At 38.6% G+C, this 17,145-nt stretch overlaps 3 protein-coding genes across 3 annotated transcripts; all 3 read right to left on the minus strand.

Moving 5' to 3' along the window:
- Positions 1-1,363: 1,363 nt before the first annotated feature.
- Positions 1,364-7,386, minus strand: LOC146518551 (caveolin-2-like). The gene is made up of 3 exons (XM_085161001.1): positions 3,602-7,386; positions 2,827-3,014; positions 1,364-2,619 (listed from the first exon to the last, which is right to left on the minus strand). Exons 1-3 carry the CDS (start codon positions 3,752-3,754, stop codon positions 2,463-2,465), a joined length of 498 nt encoding a protein of 165 aa, XP_085017127.1. The 5' UTR covers positions 3,755-7,386; the 3' UTR covers positions 1,364-2,462.
- Positions 7,387-7,470: 84 nt separating this feature from the next.
- On the minus strand, positions 7,471-11,405 carry gpr61l (G protein-coupled receptor 61-like). Its single transcript, XM_085160992.1, has 2 exons — positions 10,330-11,405; positions 7,471-9,434 (listed from the first exon to the last, which is right to left on the minus strand). The coding sequence occupies exon 2, from the start codon at positions 9,380-9,382 to the stop codon at positions 8,078-8,080; it is 1,305 nt and encodes a 434-aa protein (XP_085017118.1). The 5' UTR covers positions 9,383-9,434; positions 10,330-11,405; the 3' UTR covers positions 7,471-8,077.
- Positions 11,406-11,523: 118 nt separating this feature from the next.
- On the minus strand, positions 11,524-17,145 carry parp3 (poly (ADP-ribose) polymerase family, member 3). The gene is made up of 11 exons (XM_085160991.1): positions 16,679-17,145; positions 16,191-16,393; positions 15,986-16,111; positions 15,527-15,709; positions 15,181-15,319; positions 14,137-14,360; positions 13,888-14,043; positions 13,665-13,751; positions 13,406-13,583; positions 13,177-13,320; positions 11,524-12,687 (listed from the first exon to the last, which is right to left on the minus strand). The coding sequence occupies exons 2-11, from the start codon at positions 16,374-16,376 to the stop codon at positions 12,512-12,514; spliced, it is 1,599 nt and encodes a 532-aa protein (XP_085017117.1). The 5' UTR covers positions 16,377-16,393; positions 16,679-17,145; the 3' UTR covers positions 11,524-12,511.

A 17,145-nucleotide genomic window follows, 5' to 3' on the forward strand; every position in this document is an offset into this window, starting at 1 on the left:
CTGACTGGGCCGGGTTTGCACAGAGGCCCCAACTTCCACTAGAAAGTGAGGCAGAAAGTCTCATCCTGTGGCTTTAGTTACTACATACAGTCTTAAGACTGAAGTTAAGTTTAAAGGATTGACTTTAACATGTTTGCATGTTAACAATCAATGATAACAGCACTCTGTTCCATTAATGTAATGGTAATGGTAATGTAATTAATTAATGTTCACCTTAACACTCAGACTCATCCTCCACGTCCTATTTTTCTCAGCTTAGAATTTGCATTATAAATTATTTGAGGCACTGTATATTCTTTTAGAGGGCTTGTCGGGAAGGTTTTGCCATTACATGCTGAATATGTTTGCAATTTCCAATGTTTCACTAAAAAATATGAAGTCTTTGGACACACAACACAAAATACTGCTCCATCATTGGAGGCTAAGGCAGAAAAGTGATAACAAAAACAATGTAGCTTTTATATTCTAATCGATACGTTTACTTTCATAATGGTAATCATAACAACAATGTGACTCAGTCATTACTTTCCATACGCTGTGGTACAGAGCATGACGAGCCCACACAAATGCATGTCCTTAGCCTTCTCGTATACTTCTGATTTAGTGACAGGGAATACATAAAATTCAATAGTCCCCAAAATAAAACAGGCTTCAGTCTTTCCTAAGCTCTGCAGTTGTTGCTATCAGTCATAGCTTTCTATATCAGTATATTCCCTAAACAAACTCATACACTATTGCTGCAACAAAAAAAAAGGAGGTGGGGAATAGGAGGCAGCGCAGGGATTGCTGTTATGAAAATTGTTTCAAAGGCTCTCAGCACCACCAGCAGCACCGGCAGCTCTATGTTGCTATGTATCTCAAACAGTTGCGTGTAAGAGAAGTACAGGAAGCTCGACTGTGGATCAAGAATTGGCATTCCTTGTCCCAGTTTCCCGTTGGTAGAGATGGAGATGAAGAGGGAGAGGTGGAATGAGATCAGAGTGCATGTGATTGGGTGCCAAGCCAATTAGGGGTGTATTCTTGGCACTGAGGCAGACGGACAGAAATAGCTCTGCAGAGAGTCACGGTGGGCATACCTCTGTCTCCATGGGTGTCGGCGCAGTTAGCTGAGACTGCACTGGCTCTTGTCTTCCATTTAATGTACACAGACACAAGCGGGTCTCACGCCTATATTTAGACTCATATAGAATGTAGTGGGTAGAGTAAGTATCACTAACTCAGGTTATATTACCTGAGTCTATATTAGGTGGTGCTCCCTTTGCATTGAGCACTGCTGGGTGTGTAACTTGAGACAAATACAAAATATGATTTATAATGAAATGAATTTCCAATAACCATGAATTCTTACTTTGTTTATTCAAATATTAGGTTTGATCCTACAAGCTGTACAAATGAGGTGAATCACAACATTTACAGAATCGTTTTAATTTCTCAAACACAAGGGGTAGCACGCTGGTTCAATAGTTAGTTTTGCATGTTCTGCATGTCTGCTTGGGTAATTGGGCTTTCTTCTACAGTCCAAAAATTTGCCTGCCAGGTTAATTGGTGTATCTAAATTGGAATATGCAGATGTGATTGGGTTACCTAGGCAATCAGAGGTCTCTATTTGAATATGCAGATGATGGTCTGTATTTGACTAGCATCCACAGATAATGGTAGACAGGTTCCAAGGTTGCACACCTTCTGGCTCTTAAACTTCCACTCCTTTCGATTTACACTACATTTAACACAGGAGGCTTTCTGTTATAAATGTGTTACTTCCAATCAAGCTAAAAGAAGATTCAGAGGAACCTTTTTCCATAGAAAAATAAATCAGAGTGAAATTAGTTGTTGGTCTCCACCTTCAGCTATCATCTTGTTTAGTAGAAACTGCTGCATATACCTGGATTCAAAACTTTAAACCAAAAGTTGTTAGCAGGTGTTTTTTTTTGTTGTTTTTTTTTTTTACATATTTGCATTCATATAGTCTTCATTAACCTCACATACACATCAGTCCATCCAGAGGACTGTCCAGTGCTCTACTAGAGCTCTTAAGGCCTCCTAATCTGTTTTTATAATCAGTTCAAATTTTACGGGTGGATATCTTTTGCAAATTAATTGCAATATTTGTCATTCACTTTGCTTTCAGTGGATTCTTCTTTTACATGGGTATTAAGGAGGTTTCTAATATAATTTATTATTGAATTATTATTTATTAATTCCCCCCAGTGTATGCTTTTTGTGTTGCCCTTATCTAGACAGCCAAAAGGTTTTATGCATAATGCACTATTATATTTAGAAAACAGTAAACGAATTATATATTTCAGCATGACAAATGCGTGAATAAAAACATAGAATAATCACAGATGGTTAAAATACAGATGATCATTTCCCTCCCAGCAGAATTAGTATGCAGTCTGTTGCCGCTGTTCATGTACCATAATTGCTGTTTTAACCAATCGTTTCCACACAGTGTGTTTCCATCAGTTTTCATCTTTTGCCAGAAGGATGGTGACTTGACCACAGCACTTTCCATTACTGGTAAAGAATGGACTGATAAAAATGTTCAGTATGCTGGCCCACACAGTCTGAACCCAGCACATATTGATGAGAAGGAGCTGCACACATGGCACGATCAACCTGAAGGACACAAAGAAGAGGACAAAATATGAGCTCATTTAATAAAAAGGAAGTAAAAATCATTTTTGGACTCCTGGACGGAGTCCCCTGAATGTATCAGAGAAACCGTGACAACCATTTCTGCCTAAAGATTCTTACTTAGCAGAAAACTAGTGCAGCTATTCAGTCTTGTCTGTAAGTCTGCTTGTCACAGTGTAAGCGTCCTACCAGATATGCAGGCAGCTGAGCACAGCAAAGAGGAGCCCTGCTGTCAGTGAGACTGGCACAGCCAGCAGGAGAGAGATGAATCGGTAGCACCATAGTCTGGATACCTCAAACAGGGCGTGACTCCATAGCCACACTTTATCAAAGCTCCGCACAGAGGGGGGTTCTGCAATCACATCCTCAAACATAACCTCCAGACACAAACAGGGAGACTGTAAGTGATTCCTATGTTGGCATGAATGCCGTTTGCATGTTTCAAATATCAGAAAATGATCATGAGAGATGAGGTAAATGAATGTGTTACTGTATCAGAGAAACAAAACAATACTTTATGACAGTGGTCCAAAACTATTTCTGCCATGCTCTCCCTCAGATTCCAGTAAAATTTCAATACACTCACTCCACAATTTTTATTAATGACTAACAATAAAAAAATCATTTACATGTCACTAATAGCACTATTAGAGTATGTGCATGTCCATATCCAGTATGTCCACTTGAGGTCAGTATTGGGAAACACATTATTATTAAACTGGAAATTCCTCTTTCATTGAGTGGAAATTAAGCATAAGGAAAGTTTTCAACAAGGACTGAATTTATCCAAACTGGATAACAATTTACTCTTACAAACTTTTTAATTGGATGAATCACCTGTACAACAACAGCTTAATAACTAAATCTGAAACACAGATTTAGTTACTAAGATTTAGTGCTCCCTGTCTCGTGTCCTGTACTGTGTATTCTCTGCTCAGGTTTATGCTGGTTGCACATTGGTTACCTTAAGGCTGCTGTTGACTTTTTTGGGATCCCTGTCATAAATCACAGGCCTCGTGTCACTGTGGATGAAGTCCAGAGCTTCAGAGTGAACATCCACCTTTACTTCCAGCAGTTCCCCCAATGGTCTTTTGTGTTTCAATCTTTCGTCCTCCATGTTCAATAAGCTGCGCTGTGTGTCTGAATGGTATCATCGAAAACAGGGAGGATGAGCAGGAGGACAGCTGGCTTGTTGCTAGCACCCAGGTGGAACATAGTATTCTGCTGACTGAACTGACTGCTGTAGAGGAATGCCTTTATTGGCTTTTACAGGCACGCTTTGACATTTTGTGACACACTACATTATAAGTCTCATTTGTGCCTGCATGAGAAATATCCATCACTAGTGGAATCAAATCAGTCCTGACTTCCTGCTTAAATATTGCCTGGGTGATGATCAGGGGGAGTACTCTGGCACTCACATTACAGAGTTACTTCATCACAGGGACAGTGTTTGGCAGTGTTGGTCAATCAAATATAGACTCCTCACCAAATCATCAGCTTCTTGCTAGCAGTCCCTATCCCTCACAGCATAAAGTAAGCTGTCCCGCTGATTTTTTTTTTTTGTATTCATTTGTCTATTGTAAAACCGTGCCTGTGTGTAGTCACTTTTCTTTTTAGCTTCAGCATGGCTCCTTGTATCAAGAAAAAAAAAACCCTCAAACCTTAGAGTCTTTAAATTGTCCTCACAAAATAAATCCTCATTCATTTCAAAGCATCAAATTACAGTGTGAGCTTTATGTATTGATTTCATATCATATAAAGTGTAAATCTACATTTTGTTGTAGGTTGTGACTTTTCTCCCCTGACCTTTAAAAATGTATTGCTGAAGGTTTCTTTCTGTCACTTACGTGTGTGGTGTAGGCGTGTTTTTAACATGTTCTTTGGTACTGCCCTCTGAATTAATCAAATGTATCTTTCAATTTATATTCTGGGCACAACCAGATACAACTGTGCTGTAAAGAGTGTCAGATTTGGCCATAGACAGCACTGTCGCATCTGTATAAGACTTAATATTCTGTGAAAAAGAACACAGCCAGACACTGCAGACAACGTCTATCCTGTTATGTGTTGAAAATTATTTCAAGTCTTGGTCTTGTTAGAGACGTCAAAATAAAAGGATGTGAGGAGGATTGACTGGTATGTAGCACACTCTACTGGTCATGGTTCTTGCATTTTTTTAAATACATCCCTGTTACTTAAATCAGCTATTCCACTCACACATGCTTAAATTGCTCTTTTTCCCCACATGCTTGGGATGCAGTACTGTGGTAGTGTTGGCAGGATCTGATTAGCTGATGATTAATAGTGTTTGGCAACCACTGTGATGAAAAGCCCCTGGAAGACTGTGTTATATGATTGTGTTCACAGTCAGTAGATTCACTTATTATTAAAAGTTGCTTACATAGTTTAATCTAGCTTATAAAATTATCATTTTAATCAAAGTCATATCATCAGTAAAAATTAAGAGGAAAATCACAGTAAAGCAGTGTATACTTACAGTTTGAAAAGATAGCATAAGCACTGCACAAGTACTTGGTTGGGTATACTGCTAAAATACCCAACAAGAATTAAAACATCAAGTGTACTTTATCCAGATTAGGTTCTGTGTGCACATGCTTTGTGAAAATGGCAAACAATAAATGAAAACATAATATTAAATAAAACGAATAGCAAAGCCCAGGCCATAGTGGTATGACTTATAGTATTGTATGTTTTATTGCTATTTTCTGAAAATGTATTAAAACTGTACAAAATAAAACCTGAAAACAACAGTCTAGGTCATGATTTGTGTTGAGCTAGAATTCTTCACAGCATTCATCATAGCTGTATTACACTATGTCCTCTCTGTCTGTAGCTCACAGGCCCAGATGAATTGCCTGAAGATCTGTTAAGGAGGCAGGCACACTGTGATTTGAAATACCTAAAATCTTTGTGACTGGAATTTTTATTTTCATGCCAGCTGCAAAATAAAAACATCAAAGAGTGCATACGTCTGTGTTGTCTGTGATCAGTTTATTCCAGATCAGGCCTTTGAAATGTGTGTGTCAAAGTGAGTGTTCTTTCCTTTGCCACTATTCAGCCGGATGAGATAACACTTTACAAATATCTTAAAACGAGCTTTTCTTCCCCCACCCCATCCTTCAATTTCCTCTATCTGCGCAGATATAAACTATTGACAGGTCTTGAACCTCTAGAATTACATTTTCAGATTCAAAGGGTGGTAGATCCACACATAATATGAACATCAGCAAATAGGCACAAAAGCACCCAACACCAATAACCCGCTGCTGTTTTATACTCCCTACAGCTCTGTCAGATTTGAAGAGAGAGGTCAGACTTCTGTCCGACCTTTTTCCTGTTACTGTAAAAGAAATACTCGTACATTTCAAAGCTGTTTCCACACCAGCTTTGTGTGTGTGTATGGTCGTGAGAAATGATATGATGGTGATCCAGACTGTGCACGGTAAGAAAATTCCCCATTAAAGTATAAGACTGTATTATAGGATTGCTAGTATTAAGATCTTCAGAGTGTACATCCACGTTTACTTCCAGCAGCGTTCTCGTTAATTTATGGTATGTTTACTGTAATTTACAAGTAAAATTTGTTACTGTAAAATGTATAACACAGTGCTGTGATGCTGTGATGTGATGAAGCTTTGCATTTTTAAATTGGTGCTACTGTATTCTCAAAAGAGTTTATTAAGCTATGTAAACTATAAATGCACCTTCTATTCTTTTTTTCTTTATTTATGAAAAAAAAAATCCAATGCTTTGATTATGGAAAACTGGTGTAATCAAAATTTTACCAGCTGTCCTCAAGGCAAACACACACAAACACTGGAAACATTACAACAACAAAGGCTGAAAACAGCCTAACTGGGGGAAACAAAGCAGAATAACAACAACTTATTAATTAATGATTCGAACGTAAAGATTTTGTGCTTGTCATGAGAAAATACTGAGGTCACAGTAAAAATGTACAGTAGTTGGCGGTTTACATTATCCCCAAAGACGTCAGCATTTACACAATTTATTTTTGCATCAATGTTTTACTGTGTGTCCTACTATTAATCTCTTGATTGATGTGTGTGAGTCCTAAATTGTGCGTATTATTATTATAATCTCAGAACTGTACAGTTGAATAATAGAGTCCTTTATGCTCCAATGTGTGCTTCTACAAAAAAAGCTACCACGGCATTTACCCAGGGATTAAATATACAGCTACAGTAAGGTAAGAGTGGTGCATCGTGTATAGCACAGCAAGTGAAATGGTGTTAGTCGTTATTTGCTGTAACCACACAATTCTGTCTTCTTCCCTGTTTGTGAAAGACTAACACAAACAGCAGGGGTCATAAAATAGCACTTTGTCACCACTCTCAGACCATAACCATTGCCCAGTAATGATTTCTATTGTAAATTCACTATCGCTTCCTCACCATACCCACTATTATAGTAGTCCATATTTGCAGGGACTTCTGTGACCTACCGTCAGTCTTTCTTTGCATGTTATTGATCCGTATCTGAAGTTTTAGACCTTTTAGATGTGAATTAGCAAACTCCAATCAGGATCTGATTCTTAAGTATACATCCAGCTGAAAGGTCGCTGGTGCTGTGCGAGTCACCTCCAGTCACTCAATTTCCATGACGACAGAGCCAGCTGATGCCCACGATCCATCAGCATATCTGTTGCACAGAAGAACTCAAAGGTATTAGCCCTCAGGTTCATTTGACCTCTGAACACAGAGAGCATTGGCACTTCTACGGGATTATTTGGTCATATATGATAACCACAAGCTCCTGAATATTAAATAGAAAGGCCCACAGCTTGGAAACATTTAGCGCTTTAAAAATGTCAACACAAAAATAGCATTTAAATATAAATTATTATTGAGATATATAATATACTTGTTATTGAGAGGAAACCGGCAACCAACTCTCAAGACCTTATTATTGCAGTATTCCAGATTTACATTCATTCCAGATTTACATTTATAAACATATAGAAAATTACCACAAAAACTGTTAAAATCAGAGAAATCAGAGAAAGGTAAATTTACGTGGGAGAATAGATCATCATTTCAATAATTCAGGTTACAGTACAACCACAGTCCCTTGACCTAAATAGGAAAACTTATCATAATTAAAAGATAAAATATCCAAAACATTATATTTGTACTTGAACAGATTTTTTCCAATACTATCTTAAAACAATACTATCAATGTCCATATGTATGTTAAAAGCATTATTGTAACTGTTCCTTCTGTTTATAGAGGCCACTGGATTTTGTCCACCATCACTTATTCCTTCAAAAGTGGCCTGCTTTTCCCCAGCACTGACAGAAACATATTGATTAAGATAAAATGTCTTGCAAAAACAATGAACAGTGACAGTGACTACATATTAGCTCTGTAGTACACAACTTCTGCTCATCATTGTTTAAGCATGCTCCTCTGGTATTTGTCCAGGTATCTTATTTACTTGATCCACAGTATGGTTAGTGGATGGTTGGGGACTGGAGTTGGCACAGTTGGATCGAGTTTCAGTTGTACTAGTGGTTCTTTGGATGAACTGCAGGAAGTTTTCCTGAAACGAACCTTCTTGGCTTGATGCCCCAAACTCCAAAGGCTGTGTAAGGCAGCAACGTCTAAACTTTACCAGCTCCTCTCTGATCTGTCTGTTCAACAGGCCGTAGAAGAATGGGTTGACAGCAAACGAGGAGTAGGCCAGCCAGGTGACAGCTTCCTCCAAGTCCCCAGGGCTTTGCATGGAACCAGTCAGAGACATCTGCAGGTGGAAGATGAAGTAGGGCAACCAACAAACCAGGAACTGGCCTACGATGAATACCAAAGTCAGTGCAGCTTTGCCTCCACTGAATGCCCTCTCTGGAGAAAGTCTTTGTGGCAGAGTACGGGTGGTAGTGATCATGGTAGTCTGGCTGTTGATGGAGTCAGAGCGATCCTTGGCAGGGCTTGCATTTGCCCATGTTGTTACTGCAGGGGCTTGCTGCAGGGCTGCAGAACGAGCCACCTTGTACACAGCACAGTAAACAGCAAAGATAACCACTGCTGGAGCCATGAAACAAACCACACTAAAAAGCACTGCAAATACTCCTCTTAGGCGACTGTGGCTCGCGTGAAGAGAGCAGTGAGCCGCTGCAATCGAGCTCTGAGGTCCGTAAGCTGGCCATCCAAACAGTGTGACAATAGCCAAGAGGACTGACTTAACCCAGATCAGTAACATGACACCGATAGCAAGATTGATGGTCATCTTGACTTCATAACGCATTGGGTGTACAATATAGAAGTAACGTTCTACACTGATGGCTGTGATGGTGAGAATGGACAGACAAATGAGGAAAACGTTAAGAAAGATGTAAACCTGACACTCCAGAACAGTGAACACAACAGTTCCAAAGAACGGCGAACTGGATATGATCCCCAAAGGCATCAGGAGGATGGCACACAACAAGTCAACTGCACACAGGTGGCACACAAAGGCAAACCTCTTAAGGTGAGGCGCACGAGCAATCGCCACCATCACACCAGTGTTGGCCAACAAAGCAATGAGGTTGAGGGTAACCATGCAGAACAAACCGAAAAGATCTTTGATCTGTGACTGAGAGCTTGTGACAACACCCACATCAGCAGGAACGGTAGGATTGGGTTCCCACTGGGCAGTTGTAAGATTCAGAACAGAATGATTTGCCACAGAGGCTAACATGGACCTGGTCTTGTCAGCCATTATTAAATCGCAGCTTCCTCCATTTTTATCTCAGATTTCTTCATATGTGGATCTGTGTTGAAAGGAAATGAAAAATTCTCATAAAACATCTATAAACATTTTAAAGTAGTATAGACTTTACAAGCGTATTTATGTACCTATTAAAAAGGTATGCTTTTTATTTCTGTGTATGTGATCGCCTCTGTCCATATAATGTCATGCAATTTTATTTAATATAAATTAATTGAGAAATATATTGCAATTAAATTTCCACAGTCATTTAATTCCTCACTGTGACTTGTTAAAAGGTCATAAGAGTAATAGCAGCTGGTGTAAACATATTGATGGGTAAACTTTGAAACGTTTAGAGTAAAAACAGTGGTTATACAACGTTCAGTCAGCTTACTAAACTGCTGTTAAATTAAAGAGTTGTGAGGAGAGTTGTTTCTCTTTAAAAAGTCTAATCCATTAACAGCCAGTACTCTAAGAGGTTTTACAGACTGACTGATTTAGATCTAACTGCAATCTGATAAACCTTTGTTCACACGGCCTTTTGTTTTCATCAGGAAGGAATTATTGACTCCTTTTGTTGTATTTGCAATGTCAGGATCAATTACGAGGAGATGATGTGATGTAGAAGTTATTATAATCACAACTGTGACTGAACAAATTTTGATAGATTTGGTAGATTTTGGTAGACACACTAATAAAAGTAACTGAAATTATAAACCCATTGTTATGGTAAAATGTAGACAAGTACAAGTTACTACTTTAGACCTGCTGTAGGAACACACTAGTACCACTACCAGATACTGAAATAGATTGCAATGGTACACTTTTAAAGATTTCTGTGCCTTCATATGTTATTGTGGGGAAAATATATTTATTGACTGCATTTTGTATTTTTGTATGCTTAATAAAGAAACAAATAGAGCACTGAAAAATGAGATCAAACTGAAATAACTTACCCATGAACCACTCTGTTTCTACACCATAGTTAAATCTGAATAGGTTAACCAAGTGTCAGCGCTGACACCACTATAGCCTAAATCCCACATATTGTTTATGCAGTCCCAGCTTTTTTGTTGTTCTTGTTAATTCCACAAGAGGAGAGTTTCAGAGCTGCTAGACAGGTATATTCCCAATTCCATGACGGTTTTCCATTTTTAAATGATGCTTCTTCTCTTCCTGCTCCCTTCCTCTAGTAACACCCCTATTGCTGTTTGATGCTGTGTATGGCGGTGACTGTCACACATTGTATTGTGTGATTGTGTGAGTGATGTGTTTTTTGTTTTTTCAAGCAGACACACACTCCTCTGTCTTCCTCCAGAGCCCAGTCTCTCCTGGGTCCTAACAGCCACCATTTCAAAGATTTATTTCTGTTTTTAATGTAGCTTACGTTGGCACTGCAACTTTTTTCTTTTTACATCTATTTGACTTTAAATATTTTCAATTTACATCTACTCCAAAAACTATTCATACATCTTAAACTATATGTTTCATTGAGCTGGATTATAGTATACCTGTAGAGAACATCACTCGCATAATGCGAACTTTCCTAAACATTAATAAATAAATGATAAGCAGTGTTTGCAGCAAACACAATGTGAGCTAGTATCTTGCAAAATGAGTCCTTTAAACCCTTTGCAATAACAAATACAGTGCTTAAAAAAACCATTAAACCACCTGTTATAAAAAAGAAACCACAAATACACACACAAAAAAAAACATGTTTAAAACTAAAAAAAAAAATGTAATTTTTAAAAAAATATATATATATACATTTTTAAGCTGACCCACCGGACCTCTCTGAGAATTAATCAAGGATAACATTCAACCACTAAAACTAATTTTTCGTGTCATGAATCTAAGTAAGTAACTGTAATCTGGGATCTTAATCTTCACCAATATGCTATACTACATTTTCCACTTTTCTGTAAGATGATACATTTTTGGATAAATTCACAGATAATAACAATAACTTTACTTTAGCATTAAAAATATTAGTCCGATTAAAGAGTCTGCACATGCTGGTGGATTAATCATTACATTGGGTGGTGGACTAATAAATTTGTTAAGTACTCTACATAACACATAAACACAGCATTATATGAGAAACATTATGAATTCGAAAGAGAAGATATCCAAACAACCAGTAAACATTTTAGATGATTTATTCTTTATTTATGGATTACTTGTTTACAATCACAGTCAGTGCATTACCATTATGGCATCATTTTAACTAATTGCCTTCATAATAAGAGATGTTGCAGGGGCACTTCAGTATATTCTATATTCACGTAATGTCATAGTGCATTACTACAAACATCGTTTTTAATCTAAAATTGAGTTTCTCATTAATGACACCATGTGGTTGTATTTGGAATAAACCAATAAGGCATAGTGGGACTGGCTTACAAAGCAGAAAACTCCTTGAAACATTCTTACATTTGTAACAGTTCTTCAATGTTACCTAAAAATTTGCATTTTACATTATCATAAATATGTCTTTGTATAGGTACTATTTATGCCTCTTTCCCACACCAGTTTATCTTAATTTATCACTACTCAAAAGGCATATATAGGTGCACATTCAAGACCCTTTCTTTCTGAAGCACAGGACTGTGTCCTTCGTTGTCACTTAGACAAAATGATGCGTATGCAAATATGTAAACCCTATAGAAACAGAACTGAGACGCCAAACAGAACGTGAGGTTCAATATGTAATTCAATGGTTCTCAAACTGGCAGGCTCCACCTCATTAGCTGTAAGAAGTCATCCACTGCTTCTCAACAACTAAAAACTTGAACATTACTGTTTTTTCTTAAAAAAGAAAATCACATGAATTGAAATCAGTTTTCACTTTACATTTTTCACATTGTAGTGCAGCCCTCCAGTTTGAGAACCACTAATTCAATTCAAAAACAAAAATGTGCAAAGACCACCATGCTCTTCATTGTAAATTAGCTTTACATTTTTTAAAGTATGTATAAAAACTTGCAAACTACACAAACATAAGCGTAAGGCACAGAAAAGTGCATCTAAAATGAACAGATCCACATTCATTAGACCATAGCCTTATCAGAAGGACTGTAGGAAGTCCATCACCAAGAAACAAACAAAAGGACCTTCATTTTTCTTTGGTTAGAATTAGCCATACATGTTTAGTTCCAGCAGGTAGCGAAGGCGGCACTGACTCTCTTTGTAGATGAGATATTCACTGTTGCTGAAGTGGCTATCAGAAAACTGGGGTTGCTTTATTGGCTTACCCTGAGGCACAGCAACCTTCTTACCCTCCAGGGTGATGAAGATGTCCTTGGACGCATCTGAAATCAAAGAATCACAAAGTGATATAATAAAATTGACAGGAGGTGGCATTCATATTGCACTTTTCCAGACTAACTGGTCATTCAAAGTGCACTACAGGCCACAAGGTGCTTACATGAACACCTGCAGCCTATTTAGAGTCATCATTTCACCTAACATGCATATCTTTGGGCTGGAGGTAAGGCAACTAGCACAGGGAGATCACGCAAGCTCCACACAGAAAAGCTACTGCCACTCTGATTTTCAAATGTTTATATTTTTATTCATTTGGGGGAAACTGACATAATCTGATAACATGAATAGCAAGTTTCTTTTAATGAATTTGCCATGAGTTACCAGTGGAAATTAAACTTCATCCAAACTGCCAAACAATTTCAAGGACAAAAGGCACGCAGATCTCTCAATATGCTGATAGTTTACTTTGTGACATTGTATATTTCTTTATAAAAGGTATTATTTTACCGTATAAAACTTAAAAAGTACTGCACCTGGTTCGACAATGCCTCGTGCCACCACACTATCATATCCGGCTGGAGGCGTCCTCAAGGAACAATCGTCTCTGGTAATGGTATGCTCTTTGCCAAGGGCGACCTCACTGAGAAACATCACTCCTGTATTTTTGGAAGGGCGCACTGAAAATGGACAGAAAGTGAAAAGTACAATGTTATGACTCCAATAAAGACCCAAAATTGTCTTGTTTCTTGCTTCTAGCCTTACCGTAACCTGCAGACTTGCTGTTTTCAGAGGCAAAATAGATACCACAACCGACACGGCCTCCCGAATGGGGCATTATCCTCAGACCACTCTTCAGGATAGCTGCAACCACTGCTATGTTCGTACCATGCCACAGCAGACGCCGGTTGTCCAGATTATCGTTCTCATTAAAGCGCTGCCCCTGCAATGCGGAACATGTGCTTTCGGTCAGAGGATGCCCGTTTCCTGTGTTTGACTTAATAAAACTGGCTGTAGTGCCTACCTCTGTCTCTCGATCGACTTCCCAAACATTGAGAATGTTTGGTTTGTAATAATCACCTGAAGTCGCTTTCAGGTAATTTTCTATGATCTTCAAATGCGAAAACACAAAGAGAGAAATAACACAACTGCTACTATTGTATAAAACAACATGAATAGCAGATCTGAGATAAGCAGCAGTCCAAAACCTTTGTATTTATAAGACTTAGTCACGTAAGAGACAGTACCTTGAACATTTCTGTGTTCTTTTCCATCAGAGTCAGCTTGCATTTGAGAGAATTGTAGTCTTGGTCTATAGGGTGAGGAACCGTCTGTATCATCTCTTCTTGAGCCTTCTCAGTCTCTGACTTCAGAGTCTGGGCAAGCTCAATGTCAGCCAGCACCTGTAAAAAGCACAACAGGGAACAGACTTTAGGAATGAGAACACAGCACAGCGAGACAAAGCTTCTCCTAATTTATGAACCAGAAAATCTTACCAAGAGCATCTCTTTTTTCTTCTCCACAATCTCTTTGTCATTAATAGTAGGCGGTCTGTTCCTGCCAAAGTTATGTGGGATTGTGGTGTAGAATTTTGAGGAAAGCTCTTCTAGACGTCCTTTTCCACTTTTTTGATTCATAGCAGCGTCAATCTCCTCCAAAACCTCAAAGCCTTTTGCAATCTGGACCTTGCTGAGCTTGCCCAAAGGCATCTTTTTGATGTCTGCGTAATAACCACATACAAAAAACACAATTCTCAAGCAGATCATTGCATGTTTTCATCAATTTTGTGCCCAGGATTACACTAAAAACACTTGACTAAAAAGGTGTTTTGAATGCCATTTAAAAGGTTTCCAAATGAGAAACAAAAATGTAAGGTTAGGTTGTTTTCAGATGATTAGTGTGCTCATAGAAGAAACTACACAATTGAGCCTTCTTTCGACTTTGATTTCAGGGTTTAGAAAAGTATAGTCAAAACAGGACACTCTCATAAACCACACAACCTTTCAGACCAAATCAGATAGTTACTATTAATTCTTCACAGGAAACAAGTTATGGAGGTGCAGTGGGTTAAGCATAATAATGTGTGAAGTCAGAAGCCAGCACTCACTTATTTTTAGAGCTATGAAACACGTGCAGATGCACAGAGGACAAAGGTGCAGAGAGAAGCCTATCGAGTTTTAAGCCTAGGATTGCTTTTACTGTTTTATCTCTTCATTTTTGCCTTTTCTAGCTTTCTGCCTACTGCAGCTAGCAAAGCCCAGAACATTGATCATATACGTCCAAAATGCTGAGATGAGGGAAGATATGCAGATGTAGACTTTACCCTTTGTTTGTAACAATGTTTAATCATTTACATCGCATCCTTTATTGTTTCCTACAGTTCTTAGAAATACAAGTTAGGCTTAATACACAGGAGTATTTTTAAAGTACGCACCCATTTCAGCTTCACAGGTACATTACACAACTGGTATTTTAAATACAAAGAGTGTTTGCAGACTGGATCTGTCGTGTGAAAACTTTTACAAGTGAGACACACCCACCTAGGTTCATACATTCCATCGCCTCCTTGAACATGTCATTGCTGAAAATGAGCTTAATGAGGCTCTGTGTAGCTTCATCGAGGGTACAAGGTAGGGCGTTCTTTGCAACCTGGGCTGGCTTGCCATCAACACAGTCTACCTGCAATGTCCAAGAGAGCACACAGGGAGATTCTGCTAAAGCTCATACAGAGTGTCAATAGTCTAAAATATTAGAGACGCAGTTGAAGAATTTGCATTATTTATTTATTTTTAGAGACTTTGCTTCTCATACTGTGATTTTAACAATTTGAGGTTTCATAACGATGCTCAATGCTCCTTGATCTAATCATACAGGTATTCAAATTACCTTGATTTCAGCATCTTGCTCTCCATCCACCTGTATCAAGGTGTACTTCCCAGGGTGAGAGACAAAATTCATTCGGTCGCTCCAGTTGTTCTTTGTCTTGTCCTTAAACTTCTTCTCAAAGTCCTTGACAGCATTTTCAGCCTTATCAAAGGGCGAACTAAGTTTACTCTGTCCGACTTCCCCCTGAAACCAGGTTAGAAATGAAGCACTAACAGTGATGCTAATATGTCAACACACAGCAATAAGCATTTGGGGTTAAAAATCAATAATGTCTGCTTTTCCCCCCAAAGCCCTTTAGAAAAAGAATCTATCTATCTATCTATCTATCTATCTATCTATCTATCTATCTATCTATACACATATATACATATATATGTATAAATATATATACACATAGTGTGGGCGTGTACATGAATTAACAGAACAAAATGCATTTAAAAAACAGTAGAACAAACTCACCACTCTGCCCCATCTGTTCCATGAATAGTACTTGTTGTTTGCTTTAACAACTTGGATGACATAAAACTTATTGTTGTTATGTCCGATATTTGTCTGATTGAGCATGCAGTCACAATCCTCATACACCTGGTGAAGACATTAGAGAACATTTATCAAAATCAGCTTTCTGTTCCTGCACTAACAAGCCCTACTTCACGTGTCCTACCTCTCCACAGGATGACAATGAACAGTGTTCATCCACCTTCTTGTTGCTTTTAACTTGTGGCCCTGCAGCCAGTAGGGCTTCCTTTGCAGAGGTAAAGGCATCTTTGGCTTTTGGTGTTTCAGGCTCCTGTTTGACCTTCTTTCCACCAGCCTTGGCAGCAGAAGCAGCTCGTCTCTTTGGTGCCATGGTCCTAACTGAAAGGCCTGTACACAAACTTATCACTTTGGTCTCTGGACATCATGACTGGACAAGTTCAGGCATGCCTGCACTGCTCATACAGCCATCTCTGACTGTTCACCAGAACAAGCCGAAGTACCCCCCACACATCCGTTACCGATAATTACAGACTATCTGCCATTAGTAAAAACAACACCCGACACTGCAACAGTAGTTTTGATATGTTTTGAAGCAGCGCAGACACTGGACCAGTTCCGCCCCTTGTTATTTATCATAAAAACAACAAGAATTTCCCTGTGTACGGGACTCACCTTGTAACGATAAATGATGCTAACAGCAGACTCAAAGATATTCCTCGTCACCAAAGCAGAACACCGGCTGTAAGTGAGTGTCTATGATTTTCTGTAAGTTTACAATCACTTTACAAAACGCGGAAGTGCTGGAGCTGAGTTGTGCCCTCCTCCTCCTCTGCTGCTGGAGTCAACGGAGCGAACAAACGGCTATACCGCCACCTAGCTAGCTGAGTGCGGTGTGAGGCTCGTTTGTGCCTTTCACAGGTGGATTAAGCGAGGACCAAGGCCAAAATGAACTGGTCTTTTAAATCCTGTGACTATTTGTGCCCTACCTATAGCTATATAATATAACAGAGGTACTTTCTCAAAGGTTTAATCACGTTGCTTTCCCTTCATCCGGTCCACGATTAACAACAGTAGGAGCTTCACAACTGTGCGTTTCTTTTTCGGATTTTCATGGAAAATATATTTTATATATTAGCTTA

This window comes from Neolamprologus multifasciatus, chromosome 5 (assembly GCF_963576455.1).
Source record: "Neolamprologus multifasciatus chromosome 5, fNeoMul1.2, whole genome shotgun sequence".
Classification (NCBI taxonomy): domain Eukaryota; kingdom Metazoa; phylum Chordata; class Actinopteri; order Cichliformes; family Cichlidae; genus Neolamprologus; species Neolamprologus multifasciatus.